The sequence below is a fragment of the Leptonychotes weddellii genome, chromosome 5 (assembly GCF_054177405.1).
Source record: "Leptonychotes weddellii isolate Sample4059 chromosome 5, ASM5417740v2, whole genome shotgun sequence".
Classification (NCBI taxonomy): domain Eukaryota; kingdom Metazoa; phylum Chordata; class Mammalia; order Carnivora; family Phocidae; genus Leptonychotes; species Leptonychotes weddellii.
Window position 1 is genome coordinate 52,910,997 of NC_138373.1, and position 22,455 is coordinate 52,933,451.

General features: G+C 39.3%; 1 protein-coding gene across 4 annotated transcripts in view; it reads right to left on the reverse strand.

Annotated features, from left to right (window-relative positions):
• Nucleotides 1–6,792: 6,792 nt before the first annotated feature.
• Nucleotides 6,793–22,455, reverse strand: part of NEBL (nebulette) — a 344,799-nt gene continuing 329,136 nt past the window's right edge. For all 4 annotated transcript variants that reach the window (XM_081820730.1, XM_081820727.1, XM_006742882.3 and 1 more), the window contains 2 exons: nt 13,910–14,016; nt 6,793–12,075 (listed from right to left, as the gene is read on the reverse strand). In XM_081820730.1, the coding sequence (XP_081676856.1) occupies nt 11,899–12,075; nt 13,910–14,016 (284 nt within the window). In that variant the 3' untranslated portion in view covers nt 6,793–11,898. The remainder of the gene's footprint in view (nt 12,076–13,909; nt 14,017–22,455) is intronic.

Below are 22,455 nucleotides of genomic sequence, written 5' to 3' on the forward strand. Positions count from 1 at the left end.
TACATCAAAAACTAATGATGTAATGTATGGTGATTAACATAACAATAAAAAAGAAAAAAAAACATACTGTATACCTTAAAAAAAATACATGCATATATATAAATAAATACTTTGCAGGGATACATATGAACATCAATAATTTTGGATAGTGAGTTTGCAAGTCACTTTTTTTTCTCTGTACCCTTCTGAATGATTTCTAGTTGGGATGGATTTTACTTTTTTAAGTAAGAGAACCAACACGTTATTTTAGAAACAGGAGACAGAGGGGATGGGATAGAAAGAAAGAAAAGAAAGGAAAAAACTAGAGTGCATACAACTAGGAATGGGGTGATTTGTCACAATGCACCCCAAGTTCATCTTACTGGTGCGAGTCTGAACCCCACAGCTGTCTCAAGGGGGACACATATTAAGCATTAAAAAATGTTTATTGCGGGGTGCGTGGGTGGCTCAGTCGTTAAGTGTCTCCCTTCAACTCAGGTCATGATCCCAGGGTCTTGGGATGGAGCCCCGCATCAGGCTTCCTGCTTGGCGGGGGAGTCTGCTTCTCCCTCTCCCTCTGTCTCTCCCCCCAGCTTGTGCTCTCTCTCTTGCTCACTCTCTATCTCAAATAAATAAATAAAATATTTTAAAAAAGAAAAAATAATAATAAAAATAAAAACCAACTGAGCAGAAATCCTCAGTGTAACTACCCCAACTATAAGAGGCTTGCATGTGGACCAGATGGCAGCTGCATTGGCCCTACTTCTGGGGAGAAGGAAGGGCGGGACCTGGAACAGGAGCCCGCATCAGTACTCTGAAGACCTTGTTCCCCTTTTTATCTTACTTTGCAGCTGCAGAGTCTTCAAGGAAATGAGCTACTGACTTCCCAGCCTGTGATACGGGAGTCTGGACCCCATCACCACTTCCGCTACTCCAAGTGTCCTGGCCATGGTTTGGGTGATCAAAGTCAGCCCTCGCCTGGGACCATGCTCCTCGGCACTCACAGCTGGGCCCCAGAGCCCTGACTGGGACATTAAAGGAACAAGAAGGGCAACTGCAGATATGCTCCGTTCTCCTGCTGCCCATTTTAAATAGATGGAGAGCACCTTGAGAAAAGAGTGTGTGAGGGACAGGGCCCAGGGACGGGAGACAGAAGAGCTGCATTTTTATCCACCCTCCAAACCATGTGCCATTGGTTTTGACTGTCTCCAATTTTCTCAGGGCCTGGTCTTCTGGTCTTTAAAGTGAGACAGTCATGCCATGTCTTCCTGAAGGTCAGGGGTGGGGGGTCAGACTAAAGGTCTCTGCTCCCCCTGGAAATCCATGAGTCTCAAAGGAACGTGCATAGAAGGTCAAACACGACTCTGGTCAGAATCGTCCACTTCAGGAATGTGAGACTACCCAAGTTCAACAGAGCACAGAATCTACTTGCTCCCCTCAGGTGAACACAACTTTCTCAGACTTAAAAACAAAAACAAAACAAAACAAAACACACACACACACACACAAAACCAACATATAAAGGCTGGGGCATCACACAATCTTAAATTCAAAGACTGCATCCCAACTTGTACTCCCATGAAGTCAATTTTCAGCATTTTCCAGACGCATTCTTTCCAAAAAGAAAGGTAAGCCGTACAACGAAGTGCAGCATTATTTTGTGGACATCAGGTGCAAAGGCATGAAAAGATCAACAAGGCCAACATAGGGAGAGTCTACTTCCTGTCACTGAAATAATTTTGAAAGATCCAACTCCACTTGGAGCTAAAACGTTGAGGTTCTTCATCCACATGAGACCATTGGAAGACTCATGTCTCCTCGTTCCTCAACTGTTTCCGTCCTTCCCTTTCTGCCAGTGTTGCTACTTGCTGCCCCACAGGTTCTCACTCACCTGACACGCTCGTCTTTGTCACAAGGACATCTTTCTGCTGAGAGCTCCATCCACCCCGATCGATCATAATCTAGATCTTTGATCTGTGCGTAAACATAATAAAACTGAGTCTGTCAAATCCTTGAGGGTTATATATTATGAAACTACCATGTTAGGATCGCAGTCATAATCGAGGGACTTACATCAAGACCAGAAGCCCCATTCCAAGTTCTGAAAATATTTCAGTGTCTTTCAAACATGAAACTTTTCAAAGGTACTAAGAGGCTGTACTATAAACATTTTTTATTTGCCTGCTTTGAAAATAAAATCATCACTGGGGTCATCCTCTTCCTCACTTTCCAGGACATAAATCACAGAAAATGGAAACATTTCCCTGTGCCCGTGCCTGGTTCTTCCAGCAGGAGGGAGGCTGCAAGCAGGCAGGAGCCCCTGGAGCCCCCGGAGCCCCTGGAGCTGGTGCTCAGACACAGCCGGAAGGAGCTTGGGCGGGCGGGTCACACAAAACAATCTGTCCCATTGGCTTTTCAGGCACCCCTTCCCCCAACCCCACTGAATTAATGTAAACCCATGGGAATATGACTTGTGAACAAGAGAAACCATGTGCCATGTGTCATTATAATGCAAATATGACACTGTGGTTGGCTCATCAGAACTCCTCTTTTTTTGGGGAAAAAAAAGCCATATAACAAAAGAATGTAGAGGTCCAGAAATCACTTGATGGCACTGCCTTGAAAGTCAAAATGTGTAAGATGTGATGAGGCCAGGGGGTGTTTGTGTATATCGAAGGATGTTCCCACAACAGGCATTTTATTGGGCATAGATTAAGGGAATCACATACACCCAACATACAAGCAATTGTTCATTTAAATGGGGCAAAGGTCTTCAAGAGAAAGTATGCAAACACACTGTCAGACTTTTAAAAGAGGCAGATGTTCGACATTCTTGCTACAATTCCATAAGCACTGCTATGATTTACCTCAGAGCAAGGACTCATTATAAATAATTACCAACAACTTTCTTGCATTGCCAGTGATTTTTCCCTGTGTTGCCTGGTTAATGTAGCAAATCTAACTCCTATCACATATTAGATGGAAATGACAACTCCCAGATCTGTGAAATCTAAAACGGGAGAGAATAAATAGCATTTTAATCAATGTCTGCGGCACACTCTATGAAAATAAACTCCAGTAAATTCATTCTTTCCAAAAATATTCAGGGAGGAAGGAAGGACACAGGAAAGACTATGTAATAACCAATTATCCAAAAAAGGCAGTGAAGTATTCCACATCTCTAAAACTCTGTGTATATAATTAACTCTTTGCAATGGGCTGAATTTTTTTTTTGATTGGGAAAAAATCTTAATTAGAATAATTAGAGGGCAGTCCATACACATAAATTCATGCACGTGCATACCCTGAATTTTGTCCACAAAACATTTAAATTTATTAAGATTACAAAAACCTGCCATTGCTACTTAAATTAAAATCTGGCAGACGGAAGACTGTCGCATTTCTAGCGCTGGCTCTTGGTGATGAAATATTCCCGGGTGTCTAACGCCTGGATGGACAGAGACTGTTATCTCTGCAGCTTCCAATGCTGGGTTCCCACCTCGGCTCCTCAGGAAAGCCTTCCACCCCCCTCCCAGCAGGTGCGCAGCTCACCCCTGCCCAGCTGCAAGAACCCGGGGTGCCCTAGGCTTCCCTTTGATGGCGTCTCCTACGCTGCAATTGGGGCAATTAATTACTAAGTATACACAAGTGTATGCAAGTGTATAAATGTACATCCTTAGCTGCTTCATGCCAATCTCTCCTACCAGTATGTAAGCTTTATGAGGAAAGTTCCTGGAATCCCATAAACACTAAATAGATGCTAAACACATAAATCACCTTCAACAAGAGCTTTCACTGAGCAAACTGGAAGAAGTAGGTGTTTCTATTGGGCAGATGTGGTAACCAGTATACTACGAAAACCCCCCTTGAATTGGGTACTTCTGAAAGTTCTGCAAAAACAGGTCCTCTTTCATCCCTGGAATACCAGTGCCAATGTCACTCTCGGAGGTGGCCCCAGCCTCTCCCCTCTTCTTTGCCAAATGTAGAAATCAATGAGAACATTCCTCTAAACCTCCAATCCCTTCTTTGTACATACACACTGGCCGCAGTTACATGCATTTGATTATCCGTTATGGTCACCCTTCTTGGGCCCCAGGAAACAACTTCTAACTAAAGGGATTTTCAATAAGATATATAGAGTATAATATATCATAAAAGAAAACAAGGGAAAATTACATAAAACAAGCTGGGAACGTTTGAACTGTAATAATGTAATTGGCATTTCCATTACTTCTGCCATTTAGTGTTTTGTTGGGGGGACATTGTGCAAATCTTTCCAACATTCAGGAAACTGGTTCCTCGTGAAGCTAAGAGGAGGTGGGCTCACAGTGGCAGCAGGACCGAGCCTTGAGCATCTGATGTGGCTTGGGGCTCCTGAATGGTGGGCGCCACCCATTAACGAGAATCGAGTTTTCTTCCCATCTCTTTATGACTCTACCACATGCCATATGCCACTACTGACGATCTACTTTATTTTTTCTCCATCTCCTCTAAATATCTTTCTCCCATTTTGTGGCTTTTCTTACTCATGATTCCTGCTTACTCAAAGCCTAGGCTTACTCCTGACTTCCTTCTTTCTCTGTGTCTTTTCGCTTTGAATAATACAACCAGTTTAACCAACTTGCCCTATCTTGTAAACTCAGGCTTTTCAGAGAGATTTGGACAGGATCGGTCACCACCATCCCTGTCGGGCCAAGTTCTTGTGCACCCCCATCCAGGGCTCCCGGGCAGCCTATCAATCGGTCACCTAGACCCAGTCAGCTGTGACCACAGTGGTGAGATCATGCGAGATAACAAAAATTAATTTAGGCCAGCATGGTCTTGGGGGGCAACCCTCTGAAAAATGACAGTAAATGTGGCTAGCCCAGGTCAAGAACCAGAAACTAGTTCATTTAAAGAGTAATCTAATAACTAAATCTGGGATGCAAGAAAATTCCTTATTCTGTCAAGTGGAATAACAAGAGTTCCGATTTTGCATTTCTCTACTATTCTCTTTCATGTTTGCTACTTTAAAAAAAAAAAAGAAGAAGAAAAGAAAAAAGGCAGGTGCCTGGGTGGCGCAGTCGGCTAAGAGACCAAGTCTTGGTTTCAGCTCAGGTGGTGATCTCAGGGTTGTGAGATCGAGTCCTGCCTCGGGCTCTGAGCTCAGTAGGAAGTCGGCTTGAGATTGTCTCTCTCTCCCTCTCCTCCTGTTCTCTCTCTCTCTCTCTCAAATAAATAAATCTTAAAAAAAAAAAAAAGCAGAAAAGTGGCAAAGATCAATGCCACAGTATAAATACCAAATCAGTAACTGGGTCCTTTGTTTAATATTGACCTGGCACCCTTTAACTCTATTTTCTCATTCTGTTTTTTATAACTCTGCTGCTCCCAAATACAAATATAATAGACAAAGCCCTGAGAATTTTGCTTAGAACTGCAGAAAGTAGTTGAAGTTCACACTTGGCCCATATCCAGTTTTCTGCCACCACAAAACTCTTATTCAGTCCCCTGTGTAGGAGAAGCAGATTACATTTTTAAAAAGTACAAAACTTTCCTTCTGTCTACTTTTTAATTTATTATGTTTGAGTATTTTTGTAAAAAGTTATTTTGGTAGGCTTCTGATGGTCATGTGGGTCTCAGGGACTTATAAAACTGACATCACAATGTTGAAGTTAATAAAATTATAAGCATAATATATTCTAAATCCCAATTATTTTAGTTCAGGAAAAAAAAAATCCTGCTAAGTTATGCATTACTCTGTGGCTTGGGTCCAAGGAGGAAATTTATTATCATGGAGGGAAAAAATTCTTGGTGGGAGAAAAAGATAGCAAATTCTTCAAATAAATAAATAAGCTGTTTTGTAATTTGAAATATCATCAGTATATTTGATGATGAATATCACACAAATATTCACTTTATACTTTTAGAATATGAAAAGCAGAAAAATTCAAGATCAGGAAGACATGTTTATTCTGTGAGCAAGTGTTCTGAATGTATCATCCAGGGTGCCTGGGTGGCTCAGTTGGTTAAGCGTCTGCCTTCGGCTTAGGCCATGATCCCAGGGTCCTGGGATCGAGTCCCGATTCGGGCTCCCTGCTCAGTGGGGAGTCTACTTCTCCCTTTCTCTCTACCCCTCCCCCCTGCTTGTGCTCTCTCTCTCACACGCACACACTCTTTTCTCTATCGAAAAAATAATAAAATCTTTAAAAATTGAAAAAAATGTGTCATCCATACTGTTCATCAGTTTACAATTGGGAGGGTTTATGCACCATCAAAGAGGAACTTCTACAGAATAATACAATAAGGCTAAGATCCTCATCTCAATAGATTTATAGTAGGGTAAAAATAGGGACTAACTTACTTTTTCCAACTATGCGAAAATTAGGGGGGGAAAAAGCACTTATGTTTTATGATAAATGAGCTGTTCTTAGCTGAGAAATCAGAGCATCTCCCCATTTCATGTACTCAATTTGTGCACTTTCTATTCTTTGCTTCAAGCTGTTTCTTTCATCTCACTAATAGAAGAAAATTAAAATTCTACTATTGGGAACATATGAGGAATTTAATCTTGGAAGAAGTGAACTACAATGCTGTATTATCGTAGTACTCTGATATACCATCAGAAAGATACTGAGCTTGAAAACCATAATATTATTATCATTTAAAACTAAGTTTATTTGGGGCAGGAAGACACATTTTGAATGACTCACTAATGGAAGTGCACCGAAGACAGCAGAGGTCTCCAATGTGATTTAATGTGAGTTTTCATGAAAAACCTCATCCCCGGGACACCATCAAGCTCCAAGAAACCAAGGTGAGAACCAAGACGTAGAATCATTTTGTTATATCCTGCATTTATTTAAGCAAACCAAATGTGTAGAGATAGGAAAATTAGAGCGTTATAATGTTTTACAAATACAGAAAGAAGACAGAATAGTAATACCCTGAAGAGAGTGCATCCGAACACAGCTCTATCACAGGAGAACACGTGCAGTGACCACATTGAAGCCACGGCCAACACGTCCAGCTGCCATTCTTGTTCTGACATCGTTCAAGTAGATTTAATAGATAACTCAGCGATTTGCTTTTAAACAAATAATAATACTAATGATTATAGTAGCCTTGAAGGGTTCGTGAGTGACTATACTATACATACATGATGCTAGGCTTAATGTTTATTTCAATGCCGCTGTACACTATGCAGGGGGAAATAATGTCATATTACACAATTACTGTGACATCCACTAAAATGTGAACTAGTTTGCATAGGTTAGTCCTTTGGGCAGCACGATGTTGCTCTAGTCCACCAAGGCTTAAAGATTCACAGTGTAGAGGAAAGAAAACATGAATTAAAGCATTTCTACTAAAATATATTTTAATAGCTGGTGTTAATTTGCATAACAAAAGCCAAATTATATTAATAACATTGTATCATTCTATAAGCCCATTCATTTTAAAAACATTAAGTGTTTCCATTAAAACTGTATGCTCTCAAAGTTAGTACAGTCTTGCAAGTTCATCATCAACCACAATTCTACATTTTCGAAGCAGACAGAAGCCAAGCTGTGCAATGATTCAATTTGGTATTCTTAGCACAGGTCAAAGGCCAACGTTTCCACACCAAACCCACAGCACACTTGGTGCCGCTTCTAAATGCTCAGCCATTCATTGTATGGACACTGAAGAACGGGACTAGGATACAGTTTTCTCTTTTCCTTCAAAGTCAAGCATTCTTAACAGCAACTGGATTCCCAAGAAGTAGATAGTATGCCAACTGGATATCATGTATCAAACGCAAAAAGCATATGGAATTCCATGAATATACGGAAGTAATATGGACAACCGGAGAGAAATCTGCCCTGGGGATCCTTCCAGGCTGGTGGATTCCAGTAGTCTAAGCATCATGAAATGATGGCCACAGAAACATCATACAGTAATTGACTGTCTGGAAAGGACCCTAATGGGCATGGAATACTTCAGAAAGAGACTTCCCTTTTAGCATTCTTAACTTACTTTACATAGCTTCTTACTTAACTAAAGTTTTCTCTCCTCTGTGTGTCGTTACCCAAAACACCCACCCTCTAGCCGCTTTTAGATTATCAGAAGCAAATATAGCTAAGGTATAATGAAATTTATGAAGTGAATTTCATCTTGTGTAATGAATTCAGCCTCATAACGTAATTCTTCTATCTTACAATGGCTATTTTAAATCTCAAACCTAAAGTTAATGTTTATGCATCCTGATTATATATAAATGCACAAAGAACTTTTCAGAAATAGATGGGAAAGGTCAGTATTTTCTAAAGTTCTACACCTTTAGAGGTAAAAATACAATTAGCTATCACCTTTCATATCTGTCAGGAGCATCTCACTTCCCCACCACAAAAATACCAATCATGTATAATAAAATATTACTATAGAATAGATAAGAAGCTTGCTTGCTTGGTTTTCTTTCCAAGACCATCATGGATAAACAAGGGTAATCAAAAAGGCACCTTTTTAAAAATATATCTATATTATAATTTTGGTATAAACTATATCCACTTTATATAGGGATGCGCTATTAAAGGATCACACCCATTTTCTTTATCTTTTCATTAAAAACATTTCACCAGAGGTGAATACACCTGAAAAAGAGATGCACCTCTTGAACTTCACTGTTCTAGTAAAGTCTGTTTCCCCACTTCCCAGACTGTTGTCAAGCTCAACCAGGAGAGGACAAGGGAGGAAAGACTGTGGTTAACTTGCCCAAACTGCATCTTCATCATCTTCAAGCGATGAACCTTAGTGACAAAGAAGGGCTGGTCTAATCTCAACCATGTTCATACAAGGTGCCCATAGAAATTGTGCTTGCAAATTCCCGTATGATCTCTGGAGGTGGGGAAGCCTAGCAAGAGGCAGGGATGGCATGGGGATCTGACAACCAGATAAATATTTCAAACTGGGCTACACTGCGGGTGTCTAAACAAGAACAAGAAGACGTGAAGAACTCATTTTGCCACGTTAGAAATAGAAAGCTTTCCTTAGAGCACGAGAATCAGTAAAAATATTGACTACCAAAACCTACAACAAAAGTCACCTATTCCACTGCTCTGCTTCTCTCTCCAGAGATGATCCACATATAGTTTTGTTTTCGGAAACTTGTAAAAACGTATCAACCTGCTCCATGTGCTTTTACCAAGCCTGAGAACACATCACGTTTGGAGAATCAGGTGCATGCTCTCTGTGCTTGGACATTTCAGTCTTTAGCTTGATTTCTAAAAGACAGATTTTTTTATTTACATTCTTCTTTAGCCATTAGTGTTATTTATGTATGAGATGCATGTCGCCAAACTGAGGGGAGGGGGGGCATGTGCAAAGTGGAAAAAGCGTTCAAGAACGTAGTTTTGAAAAATGATGCTGTAAAAATAGCACTTTGGTATTATACATATATGTTTCTGATATTTCTGCTGAGATGCTCAATATCCTGACAAGCTTTAGGAACAGTGGCAACACTACCCAGTTATGGCATCAGGAGCATGTGACATCATGTTCTCCCACAGTCTTTATTATAAAATAACTGCTCTCTGGTTAAATTCTGAGCAGACCTTAATTCCTAGAGGCTGGAAGCAGAAACATCTCGCTATGCAAACATTATGCTAAGCTTAAAATTTTAGAATTATTCCCCTAGTAATTATTGACTTCTACATTCCATGAATCTGATTTTGAAATTAGTGGATGAGAAAGACAATGGAACAACCAGCTGCTACTTTATGGGACTTTTCCCCGATAAAGAGTATCATTTCAAATCCGTTCCCTTTGAGCTTCCTATAAATGTGCTATTTCTCAAAAATTGTACCTGTCCTACATTTAGTCTGCAAATTTAATCAACAACTACTCTTTTTCATAATCACAAAAAAAGTGGTCTGGGTGAAAAATATTTACTTTATGACATAATAAAATTGAGCAAGCTTATTGCCCCAGTTTTAACGCACAGAATTTTTTTTTTTTGGCAAGAATGTCACAAGTTCAGCTTGTCTTTGTTGGTTTGTGTACAAGACATCAAAATGGATAGGGGGTTAATTTAATCATAACTGGCCATTTCAATACTAGAAAATCAGTCCAGCTGGGTATGTAGGAATCTGTAAAAAAAAAAAAAAAAAACTCAAAAAACTCTCTAGTTTTTCACCTGAATTTCTCTCATCTCTTTTTATGTGAGTGTCCTGTGCGTAATAAAGCTTGTTTGCTCTTTGAGCCAGATAAAATGAAACTCTAGATTTTCAAAAAGTAGATGCTAACTTTTCAAAAGTGTAAATGGATTAGCATTTGTTTCTGGACTCCTAAACACTTCCGTAAAAGGTATTTTACAGGATATTTCATTAATTTCTTTGCCTATATTACATAAGGGAGATAACCCCAAGATCTATACATTTTATCACATTTTTGTAACTTTGCTTTTGCAGCTTCATCACAATTCCAGAGTCAGGCCCTACACAAATGCTACCCTGCTGAGGTCCAAATACATCAGGAAAACACAGAGTCGCTGATGGATGTTAATTTCTCCAGTGACCTTGACTATGAACTACCGGCCAATCGTCTTGACCAGATAGGGCAACAATTTCTTTTAGTGAACAACCTGTTGGGCCTAGACCTAAATCTCTGCTGGCATTTTCATCCTCCCACCCCGCCCCCCCGACAATATGGTTTAGAAAGTAAAAACCAGAAGAAAGTAGAAAAGAAGTCTTTTCATTAACTGGTTTCAGTGGCTAGATTTCCAGTACCGGATGTGAATAGCATTTTCCAAAATTTAAAACAAAACAAAACAAAACAACGATTATCTCTATGCGGAGTGGGTGACATTTTGTTCACTGGTTGTCTCTCGCACACTTTGTAGTCACTGGCTCTTATTAAGTTTTCTTTACTTTTAAATCGACAGCGGCATTAAGTTAATGAAAGCTGCTCGGTAAACACCTAAATCACTTATTTGCTAGAGTAGACATCTATTTCCTAAAGGTGTAAATCCTTCACAACTAGAGTGCAAGGCAGCAGGAGAATCTCAAGCAACTTTTCCAAATATGTTTTTCTGATGAGCTGGCGACTAGAGGGAAGGGCCGTTAGGTTATCAGCCGCACATTTTGCTTTAATAATAGGCAGTGCAGCTTCCTATGTTACAGAAGCTTGAACCTATGTGACATGCAACAGGGTAAAAGCGCTTAAGGAAATAATAGAGATGACCTTAAACTTTGCCCTTTGCAGAGTAGCTGTGACGTTATTTGGTCCTGACATTCTATGGAGTCAAGCGTAGACTTGGGCCCACAGAATGTAAATGGAGAGTAGGATACGCCTTGGTACCAATGAGAAATAAAGAGACCCAAGTCAGCCTAGGGAACAAGGAAATGTCTTTGTTCGGGAGAAGTTTCTAGGTCCCGAAGGCCACCAGTCAATGTAATTTTAACCAAACTGTCATTCTGCCACTCCTGACATTTATTACATTAGGCAATTTTCACTTGAATTGGAAATTCCCTAATGACTCAAAAGCTAAATGGTCTTTAAATTATTGGCTGTGTTACTGAATTAAGAGAATTGGCTTCTGGTGATTCCAAAGTGACAGGTAAGAAGTTTCATAGACTTGTTACATTTAAGGGACGATCAACATCTCTATTAAAGTCTACAAAAATACATTTCCCAGAAGTGTTTGATAGCCAATCAAAAGAAACCATTAACCCAATTAGCAGCACCAGGCCTCCAGACCTATAGACTTTGTGCACAGGAATCACTGAAAATGTAGGTGTCCTGAGCCCAGAAGTCATTCCTTCTTCCTGGTACCTGTGTGTCTCATTGTCAAAGTAAAGACAGATTATTGTAAAATAACTGCCAAGTTGTCTTAAAAGTATCTTCTATCTTTTAAAAAGATTGGGTTTAGTATACATTAGAATAAAGCTCAAAGACAAGGAGAAATAATTAATTAACAAACTCAATGTAATTGGCTGGGAGCATCCCTGTTTTCCCAGTTCTCTGCACCGTGCCGTACATCCAGCCGTCATCGATGGGCTGCACGTTGACGATGTAGTCACCGTCCCTGAAGGAGACCTCATCTTCGTCCTGGGCACTGTAATCGTACATGGCTCGGTAGGTCCTCTGAGAAAGGAAAGGGGGGTGGGGTCACACGATGGATACAAAATAATACAGCCACAAATGCCAATCACGACAAACCAACTCACATATAATAAAGGAACCAGGAGGAATGTTCCCAAGTGTATTTATTTCTGGAGATTGGCAAACAGAGCCTAGCATCTATTCTGGTTGCATCCATCTCAAGTTTACCAGGCTAGCAGAAAGGGTAATGTTTGGGGGGCACAGAATGGGGATCGAGGAAGCCTTTAGATACTATAACTGGCCCATGAAAAAGTAAGTTTTGAAGCAGTAAAACCAACTTCCCCCAGCTCCAGATAACCCCAGAGACTTAGATTATGTAGATTTTCCCCTATTCCACATTCTTTAGAGAACAAAAACTGCCCTATGGACAGATGGAGCCAAGTCACTGCCATGGCCCCCTGACAGAGGAAATGAATTTTTCTTAGGAACAAAGAATTTTTGTTTCCTCTTAAAAATATATTTAAAAAAGAAAAATACATAATATACTTATTTTGTAGGTTTTTGAATCAGTGATAGACATTTAGTATGTAAATGTCTGAATATTGAGGGACACATAACTGAATCCTTGTTATAATGAGGAAATTATTCACTTCCTAACTTCAAACTATGTTACAAAGCTGTGGTAATTAAAACACTCTGGTAGTGACATAAAAACATAGATCAATGAAACAGAACAGAGACCCCAGCAATAAACCCACGTATATATGGTCAATTTAGGATGAAGGAGCCAAGAACACACAGTGGGGAAAGGACAGTCTCTTCAATAAATGGTGCTGGGAAAACTGGACAGCCGCATGCAAAAGAGTGAAACTGGACCACTTTCTTATCCCATACACAAAAATTAACCCAAAATACATTAAAGACTTGAATGTTAGACCTAAAAAGATAAAACTCCTAGAAAAACACATAGGCAGTAAGCTCCCCAATATTCGTCTTGGAAATGATTATTTGGATTTGACACCAAAAGCAAAAATATACACGTGCGACCACATCGAATTGAAAAGCTTCTGTGCAGCAAAGACAACCATCAACGAAATGAACCTACCAACTGGGAGAAGATATTTGCACATCACATGTCTGACAAGGGGTTCATAGCCAGAATGTAAGTTGAGTTTTACCATATTTGTTTTAATTAAAGACCAAGAATTCAGTTAATATTAACATCAGTCTCAAAATTAAGAGACCAGGCTAAGGAAACTGGCAGATGCAAAAAGAATTTTAGAGCAGTTAAAAAGAACTTCCAACTGCTTAGAAGGACCACCTCTTTCTCAGGGCTCAGGCTAAGCCTTCTGTGTCAGACAGAGGCTTGGAGAAATAATTTCGCTTGAGATGCCCAACCAACCTTGAGCACTGCTTCCAAACTTCACATTTAATGAATGAATCTGTAAGCACTTCAAGATTTCTAATAGGAGGATTCAAAGACTTACGCTGGCCATGTCATTTGGAGGTTAGTGGCCATTTTGATTACTGTCAAAATTAACTGGTTAATGTGACCAGATATTTGTACTTTTTAGACCTGAATGAAGATCACAGTTGGCTAAGACCGATCATGAAGTAACAACTAGGATATTGTTCTGAGACAGTCGTTTTGTATGTTTTACTCTTTATATGTTTTCACAGCATGCCTTCCTTTCTCAGTGGTTTACCTCTATAAGTCTTCTGCTTTCTTCGAAAGGGTACAAAGAATAAAATGTTGTCATTTATCCTTTCTGTGAAAATGGACACTATTCAATGCAACTCTATTCCACTTTTATTTCTATTTTGGAGATAAAACGGAAAGAGCAGGGAAGAGGAAACATTTCAAACTGATACTTACTAGATTTGGTGAGTGCTGCATTGACCTCATGGATGATAGGCTGGTCTGGTGCATGTACCCATAGCCTTGGGAATGGCTTTGCTGGTAGGCTCCAGGAAGAACGGGCGCTGTACATGAACATACACATACAAAGAGTCCTCAAAGCGAGCCTCAAAATACCCCTCCCGAGCACCCAAGGGACTTCATGCTCTGTTACACTCTTCTGAAACCAAATGCCATGTTCAGTGCCATGTAAAATCTGGGTAGTGGTGTTATAAGTGATCTAGATTAGTATAAATTTCAGCAATTAAAGACATATATAGGGAATCAGTTTAACATGCAGTTAAAATATATTAGAAATACTTGTATTACTCTACTGCAGAGGCTCTGTTCAAACAACACAAGTACAAAACAAAAATTTCCCAGTGCCTTTTAACAAAATCACATTTTTACTCAGCTATGTAATCCCCTTAGACATTTTCCAAAATAAAAATAAGAATTTTTTTAAAAATTGAAGTGGATCATCAAACCAATGACAGAGTATAAATGTTTTCACAGAATACTCATATAACAGATGCTCTCAATATTTCAAGACATATAGCTAAATATTACCTTTACAAAAATGGTAAATATAGCATATGGTTAGCAACATATGTTTGTTTAGCAGTTAATAATGAGTCTATACCCCAAAAGAAAACTTTATTTAAAATATATAAATTCTCCATTTTATCTTGGCTGTAAGTCAAAACTAAATAAGTCATCTGAATATGTTACAAAAGCCTAACAAACCAAACCATGTAAAGAATTTCATAAACATCTTTCTACATCAAAAAAAAAGAAAAAGAAAATAGTATCAAAATGGCATTCACTCATTTTGTGCTGTTCTCACCACTAATTATGACAATCAAAAGACATAGTTCCTGTTTTGAAGAACACTAAATTCTAGAGAAACCAACACAGAAAGTAGATAAAAACCCCACAAAATCAGTAGATGTATGCTTGACTCTGTGTTTCTCTCTAAGTATATATAAGTACTTATAACCAGAAGCAAGGAGCTGGCTACGAATGAGAGGATTTTAGTAGCACACCCTCCACTGGGTTTTGAACAATCATATGATACATTAGTAAAACTTGTATGATATAATTACTATAAAAATCCACAATAGGTTGCCAGCATTGTTCAATCAGGTTGAGTCTGTAATTAATCTAGGTTGATTTATTTAGGACAGTTTTTATAATAAAAGAAACGGATATAATTCTTGGGTACTATGAATAATTACTATTTTATAAGTGGTATGTTCATTCTGATGATACATGAGAACATCAAATTTAAAGAAGTCTAATCATCAGAAAATTACAAATCATAAATGTGTTCTCCAGATGATAATGACATTAGGTTGAATGGGAATTTTTTTTAAGTTCTTCAATTAATTCATATTGCAATGTTGTTAGAAATCGTGTTTATTTAATGTCTAGGTGCGGCATCAAAGAGAAACCACCGAGTTCTTAACTTGGACTGTGGTACATTCTAAAGTTATTAAAGCGTTAAATATCAAATACTTCAGAAAATAGCACCGTTTAACATTATCAACTCAATTTAAATACTTAATGTCAAGAGATGTCAAGAATATTGTCAAAATTCACTCATGAAGAAAAAATAATGAAATCGCTAAAAATATCTAAGCCCACTTAATTAGCTGAGGAACAGAGCCATTGCTGTGTATTGGAAGCATGGACCATTCATTTCTTCCTTCCCTCAACTCTCAGCAAATATTGACTGAGTGAGTTAATGTGTGCACAGGGCTTACTACATCACCTGTCACTTAGTAAGCCTCCATAAATCTTAACAACTATCACTGTCCACTATGTTCAAGGCATGCCAGGCATCAAAGGAGAGGGGTGACAAAAACGATTGCCCTCCTCGAGCAATAATGGCCTGGACATCTGTTCTTTCCCCAGCTGAAGAAATGGCTCTGAATACTCAGGGCATTTCCAGTTAAATATGTAAGTCAAGGACTCCAATTACACACCCAGAATGGCAGGCCTGAACTGGTTTTTAGCCACATAAACAAGTCATTGCTTCATTAATTATTATTTTAATCTATTTATAAATTCTAAAGATTAATTAAAAAACCCCATAAACCTACCTAAAGTTAAAAAAAAATAAACTTTTAATCCTTTGTTACACTATCAAACTGTGACTTTCACATTTTGATGCAGAGAGTTAAGCATGGTCATCTTAAAATATTTGGGGGGAAAACTATCAGGAAAAGGCAATGATGAAAAATATTTTTAAACATGCTATCTCATGTGCCGTGATGTGTCTGTGTGTACATAGTTTGTACGTCATCATCCTAATACTGACAATTCGAGAATGTTGTTGAACAGTGTTCTCTAATTTTGGCTGTTAGAAACCAAGTATATCCACACCTGTTCAACTGCTCAAATCTGACCTTCAAAGAGAACCTATAGATACTGTCAAATACAGCAGGAAAAGAAAATGATGTATTTGTCCTAAATCTGTGTAGGTTGGAGAGAGCAGGGAAGAGTTTAGAAGGCGGAACCTTGGGGTAAATATAATCTATCTCGTTCTTACAGTTTCTTCTCATGCCTTTATTTCCATTTCTCTCTCCAGCTGCATTACTTAATGCACGTTCCTTCAGGGCTATCAAACTTTGTTATCTACTTTATACCTGATACAATAAAAGAGTTTTTAGGAAGCTCCTATTAGAGCTATGAAAAACATAACTAAGAGCCCAGAGGAATCAACTTACTAAAAGCAAATGCCAATTTAAAAGGAGGCAGACATTGCTTTTTTTATTGTTTTGCTACATGATTTCTTTTTTATGAAGCATAGGCAAAATAAGCAATAGGAAATTTAGAACAATGGCTTCAGAAATTGGGTCTATTAAGAATTTGGGTGAAAGATAGCTATTCCATGTGAGTATGCCATTTCTTCCATGAAAATATGGAACTCAAGAGGTTTTGCAAAAGCAAGATGTTAAGCTAATTTTGCAACAAACAAAGACTTCTTATCAGAGAAAAATACATTGTGCCCTCTTCCTTAAAACAGTGGTCAGATTCCACCAGCACTGACACAGATGGATGATGGTTCCACGATGGTCTTCCCACACAAGAGTCCTGAGGTTGAGAGTTTTTATTGCAGTAGCATAAAAGCCATAAAACAATAACTTTAGGGGCATCTGGGTGGCTCAGTCAGTTAAGTGTCTGACTCTCGGTTTCAGCTAAGGTCATGATCTCATAATGGTCATGAGATAGGGTCCCACACTGGGCTCCATGCTGAGTGCGGAGGCTATTTGAGATTCTCTCTCTCTCCTATCCCTCTGCCCTCCCCACTCCCTGCTCGTGTATGCTTTCTCACTCTCTCTCCAAAAAAAAAAACAATAGCTTTCATTATCCTAAGGCAACAACAAAACACACAAGTGTGACTCCATTTTCATTTCACATTGTTAAGATTTATTGACTGGAGATCTGGAAGCTCACTAAAGCTCTAAGGATTTCAGCTCTATTTGGAATGTCCCATAGTATTTATGAAACCAAAATCTCTTTTAGCGAACAACAAAGTTCTTCCACTAACAGACAATACTAATATTTTCTATTTAATGCTTCTCCTTACAATGAAAGGAGATAAAACCAAGATAGAGAAGTAAATAGACACGAAGATCATGAAACAGAAGGTGAAAATGGAAGAAAAAACATTTTTTTGGAGGCTTCATAAATCTGAAACTGGAAAAGTAAGGAAATATGTGTAAACATGCACAGTAGAGTAAATGAACCAAAGATATGCACCCACAATCATAAAAAGAGAAAAATCCTCAAAAAGAAGCCAGCCCACTGTGGGGGATGACCGTGGAGTAGGTAAAAGAAGAGGAGGATTATAGAAGTGTCATTCGCGTGCACAGTGCATCCCATGTTGCCATGTAGTTGTCAGAAAAACTCTCTAAAATAGGTATCATTCCCACTTTAGAGAATAAAATACAGAGGCTGGGAGATTAAGCGGGAAGGCAGCAGAGCAATGGTCTCTGCATATGAACACCAGGATAAAGGTCTGATGTCCTCAAAGATGAGGTAGAGGTTTTGAAAGCCTCACGATGACAACAGCGTCATAGTAGATGGCCAAACTCCAAATGCAAAAACAGAAATAAAAGTAATGCCTTATTGATTCCTCAGCCCATTAGGGTTGGTATAAAAAATACCATAGACTGGCGGCTTAAGCAACAAATTACTTCTTGCTGTTCTAGAGACTAAGGAGTCCAAGATCAAGACGCTGGCAGATTCAGTGTCTGACGAGGATCCATTTCCTGGTTCATAGATACACTGATTCCTTTTCCTGAGTCCTTAAATGGCAGACGGGGATGAGGGAGCTCTCTGGGGCCTCTTTTATAAGGGCACTAAATCCACCCTCTTGACCCAGTCACCTCCCAAAGGCCACACCTCCTAATACCATCACCCTGGGGTTAGGAATTTGACATGTGAATTTGGGAGGGACAGAAGCATTCAGTCTGTAACAATTAGTTAACATAGATGTAACACAAATAGAGAAAATAATCTTGGGGTTTTTCTCACAGGCTTACTTTTTTTTTTTTTAATCAGAATAAGGAAAAATTACCCCTCAGAAGCTTTCCAATAAAGAATATAGGATGCAATACATTACTGTCATATTTTCTTAAGAGTTGACTACAGTTTTATCAATTAATGTGGGTCTAAGAACTTAATGAGTTGTGGGGGGTTTTTTTCTTCTTTTTTTTTTTAAGGACAAAGAATCTGGATTTGGACAGTCACAAGGGAATTGCTAAAATGAATGAAGACATGACTATAAATGAGAAAGTATGAACATACTGCTGGTTGTGAAGTAAATATTAAATAATGAGCTAAACCCTTATTAGATCTCATCTAGGCTATGAGCAAAGTGGTTGAGCTAATCGGTCATTAAATAGGCCCATGATGTGGGCCTTTTTGTTCAAATAACTTTTTCGGGTGCCATCAAGGGTTCCAAATCAGAGCCTCAAGCCCTCATGGCACCTGCTTCTCTCCACAAGCCCCAAGTGAGTGCTAAATCCACATTTATGCCAAATACAGCAACAAGATGATTTTTTTTAATCTGATAGAATTCTGAGCACTATAGAGAGTTCTCCTTGACTGCAGAAGACAGAAACAAGCCAGATTGCCTCCAGGTTTTAGTTTGTTGGTTTTTAATTATAAGCTGTGAAGAGACAAGTGCTTAAAAAACTAGCTTGCTGCATAATAAACTATGAATAAACAGACTTTAACATAAAAATGAGATAATCTACAATTGAGTTGAAACCACCAAGTTTTAAAGACATGCATAATCATCACTGCCATACAAAACAAGTGCTCAAACTTTGGAAATCATATGTAAAAATAAAAGCAATCATTACTATTTCATATGTTGAATTTCCAGCAGGTTCCCCAGACCAATTAAATCAGACTTTCTGGGGTGGGAATGGAAGGGACTGAACACTGGTGTCTTATTTTTGAAGGCTTCCAAGCAATTGAAATGGGCAGCCAGGGTGAAGAACCACTGAGCTACTGTGAGCTTCCTTCTCCCCAGCCCGACACAAATTTAGAGGCTCATGTGACCCTATACATGCTATTCCCAAATTCCTGCTCTCCCCCTGAAAAGGACTGAATATTTGTGTTCCCCACCCCCAAAACTCATACGCTGAAATCCAAACCCCTAAGATGATGGTATGGGGAGGTGTGGCCTTTGGGAGGTGATTAGGTCATGAGAATGGAGCGTTATGAATGGGATTAGTGCCCTCATGAGAGGCCAGAGAGCTAGCTAGCTCTCCTTCCATCAGGTGGGGACACACGGAGAAGACAGCAGTCTGCAACCTGGGAAGAGGACCCTCACCAGACTCAACCATGCCGGCAGCCTGATCTCAGACTTCCAGCCTCCAATACAGCGAGAAATCAATTTCTGTTGTTTGTCAGCTATCCAGTCTATGGTGGTCTGTTGTAGCTGTGGGAAGGGGCTAAAACACGTATCTCCCGGGCGCCTGGGTGGCTCAGTCATTAAGCGTCTGCCTTCGGCTCAAGTCATGATCCCAGGGTCCTGGGATCGAGCCTCCGCGTCGGGCTCCCTGCTTGGCGGGAAGCCTGCTTCTCCCTCTACCTCTGCCCCTGCTTGTGTTCCCTCTCTCGCTATGTATCTCTCTGTCAAATAAATAAATAAAATCTTAAAAAAAAAAAAATTTAAAACACGTATCCCCCCCTGACTTGTTCGTATTTGTGGAGGCAAATGTTTAACCCTGGACCAGAGAAGCAAGCAGGGATCCTGGGAAGAAATCTCAGTAAGAGGAAGCTCACTGGAGAATAACCCAGCCACTAATATGCAGCACTCAGGGGACAAGCTAAGGCAAGCACCACGGGACACCACCCAGGGAGGGCTGACCAGTGGAAGCTGACCCCACTTCCCAGGGGCTGACCAGAACAGGACCTGGTTACCATCTCAGAGGGAAAGGGGGCTGCAGAGTTTGGAATCGTGTAGCCAAAAAAAATGTCTTTACAGATGCAAAAATTATCCCTCAAGCCAATGATAAGTTCCTAACAATTTTCTCCATCTAGACCCCAATACCATCTTGGTTTTAATTTTCTGTTCTTAGATAAATGCTATTACTAGAGGGTATTGCAAACCTCCTTTGAGAAAATTCAAAACATGTGAAAATATTTCATCACCTAGGTATGTGTCCCTGTGAAACTTAGCGGGAGAGATATGTATCACAGGACTTCTGCTTTCCAAGGAATATCAAATATGAATATAATAAAATTTGAGTAAATGAAATCTTACAAGTAGGCGGATGACTTTGGTTTGCTCAGGACTCACCCAGTTGCAGCAGAGAAAATTCTGTTCCCCGGGAACCCCCTTGGTCTCAGGCCAATCAGCACGGCTGGTCGCCCTACTTACAACATGCCAGGCCCTGTGTGTAGCGTGTCACGTGCATTAGGTGGAGAAATTGTCACCACTTTACTGATGGCAAAGTGCCCATTTTACAGATGGAGAATCTGCAGGCTACAGGGATTCAGTAACAGTTGACCACTCACTCCAGCGGCAGGGAAGATGGGAGTGAGGGGAAGGGAAAGCCGAGAGAAAAGAGGTTTAATGCGTGGAGAGGTGTGTGGGGCAGCTTCGTTCTGCTCACAGAGGTGACTCTCACTCGCACTGACTTTTCTGTGGTATACTTGGTATAAACGCCACAGGAAGTTGAGGTGCTTGTGGTTGATGAGGTGTGCTAGAACATCTCTGGAAAAAATTAGAGTGAGAATAATGCATTCACTTTTGGAAAAGTTTGCTCAAATCATAGAGAATAGCATTGTTTCTGAAGCAATGGCTTTCAGATTTCTTTTAAGGGTCATTTTCGCATCTGGTAAGTTTCTGGAGTGCATGTGTGTGTGTGTGTGTGTGATCTTTGTTTCTTCTTCCCTTTGCCAATAGTATCCTATATTATCCTGGCCAATCATCATTCAGTCACCTTATCCTGTATGAACAGTTTTCAAGTGTGTGTTCAAGCCACATCTCCTAACATGACTTCAACCACTCTCCCACTGAGCAAGGAAGACCCCCATCATGATGCCACCTGACAATTTTCAAAATCCTTCTGTAGGACACTGCGTGCAAAATGTTACTTCCCCAAATCAGCATCAGAAGAGTGACAAGCTCTATAGACGTGCTAAGAATTTAGTTGCAAACATAATTAAGTCCAGAAGACTGTTTAACTATTTCTTCTCTAAATTTAAATAACAGATTTATAATGTTGCTTTAGTCAAATATAAATTGGATATTTAAAGATTCCTAATTACCTATTAACTAGATTATGTACTTTTTAAAATTATGCATATATGAATTACATCTGACCATTTCGTTTATATATTTGGCTTAGTTGCCCCAAGTAAGAATTTCTAAAGTATTGTTTTGGGGCTCTGCTGTTCCTAAATATCAAAAAAAGAAACACAAAATTAGTTATTTTTTAAATGATCAGCCAGTTAAACTTAGCCTCACAAGCCCAGAAAAGCAGTACATTTTGATTTCAAAACTAACTGGTTTTTCTCTAGAAAAAATAAATCGGTGAATGTTCTCTGGAAGAACTGAACCAAGACATACTGTAGTTTGAACAGAACTAGAGAGATTTAAAGTTAAGAATATCTGCTATTTTGCTTCAGAATAATCTAGCCAATTTACTCTTACATTAGATTTAAATATCAACTTGTATATTTTTCTCTCAGATTTGTTTCTCATTTTTAGCTATATAATTCAGGATAAACTCCCCAACTTATAACTGTAACACAAACCAGAGATATAAGCAGGATTGTCACTGAGGGAAAAGGAGATAATTTCTGCCCCAAATTACAGAGTCTTGAATAATGTTCTCATGGCACAAAATCAATGAGGTATGTATCTGTGTCTACACGTGCACATACATGCTATCTCCCAAAATGAAAATAAAGGAATGCATAGTATGGAGATATATATATTTGTAGTTTTCTGACAAGAAAGACATAATTTGGGGCAGTTCTTTGGTAAGATG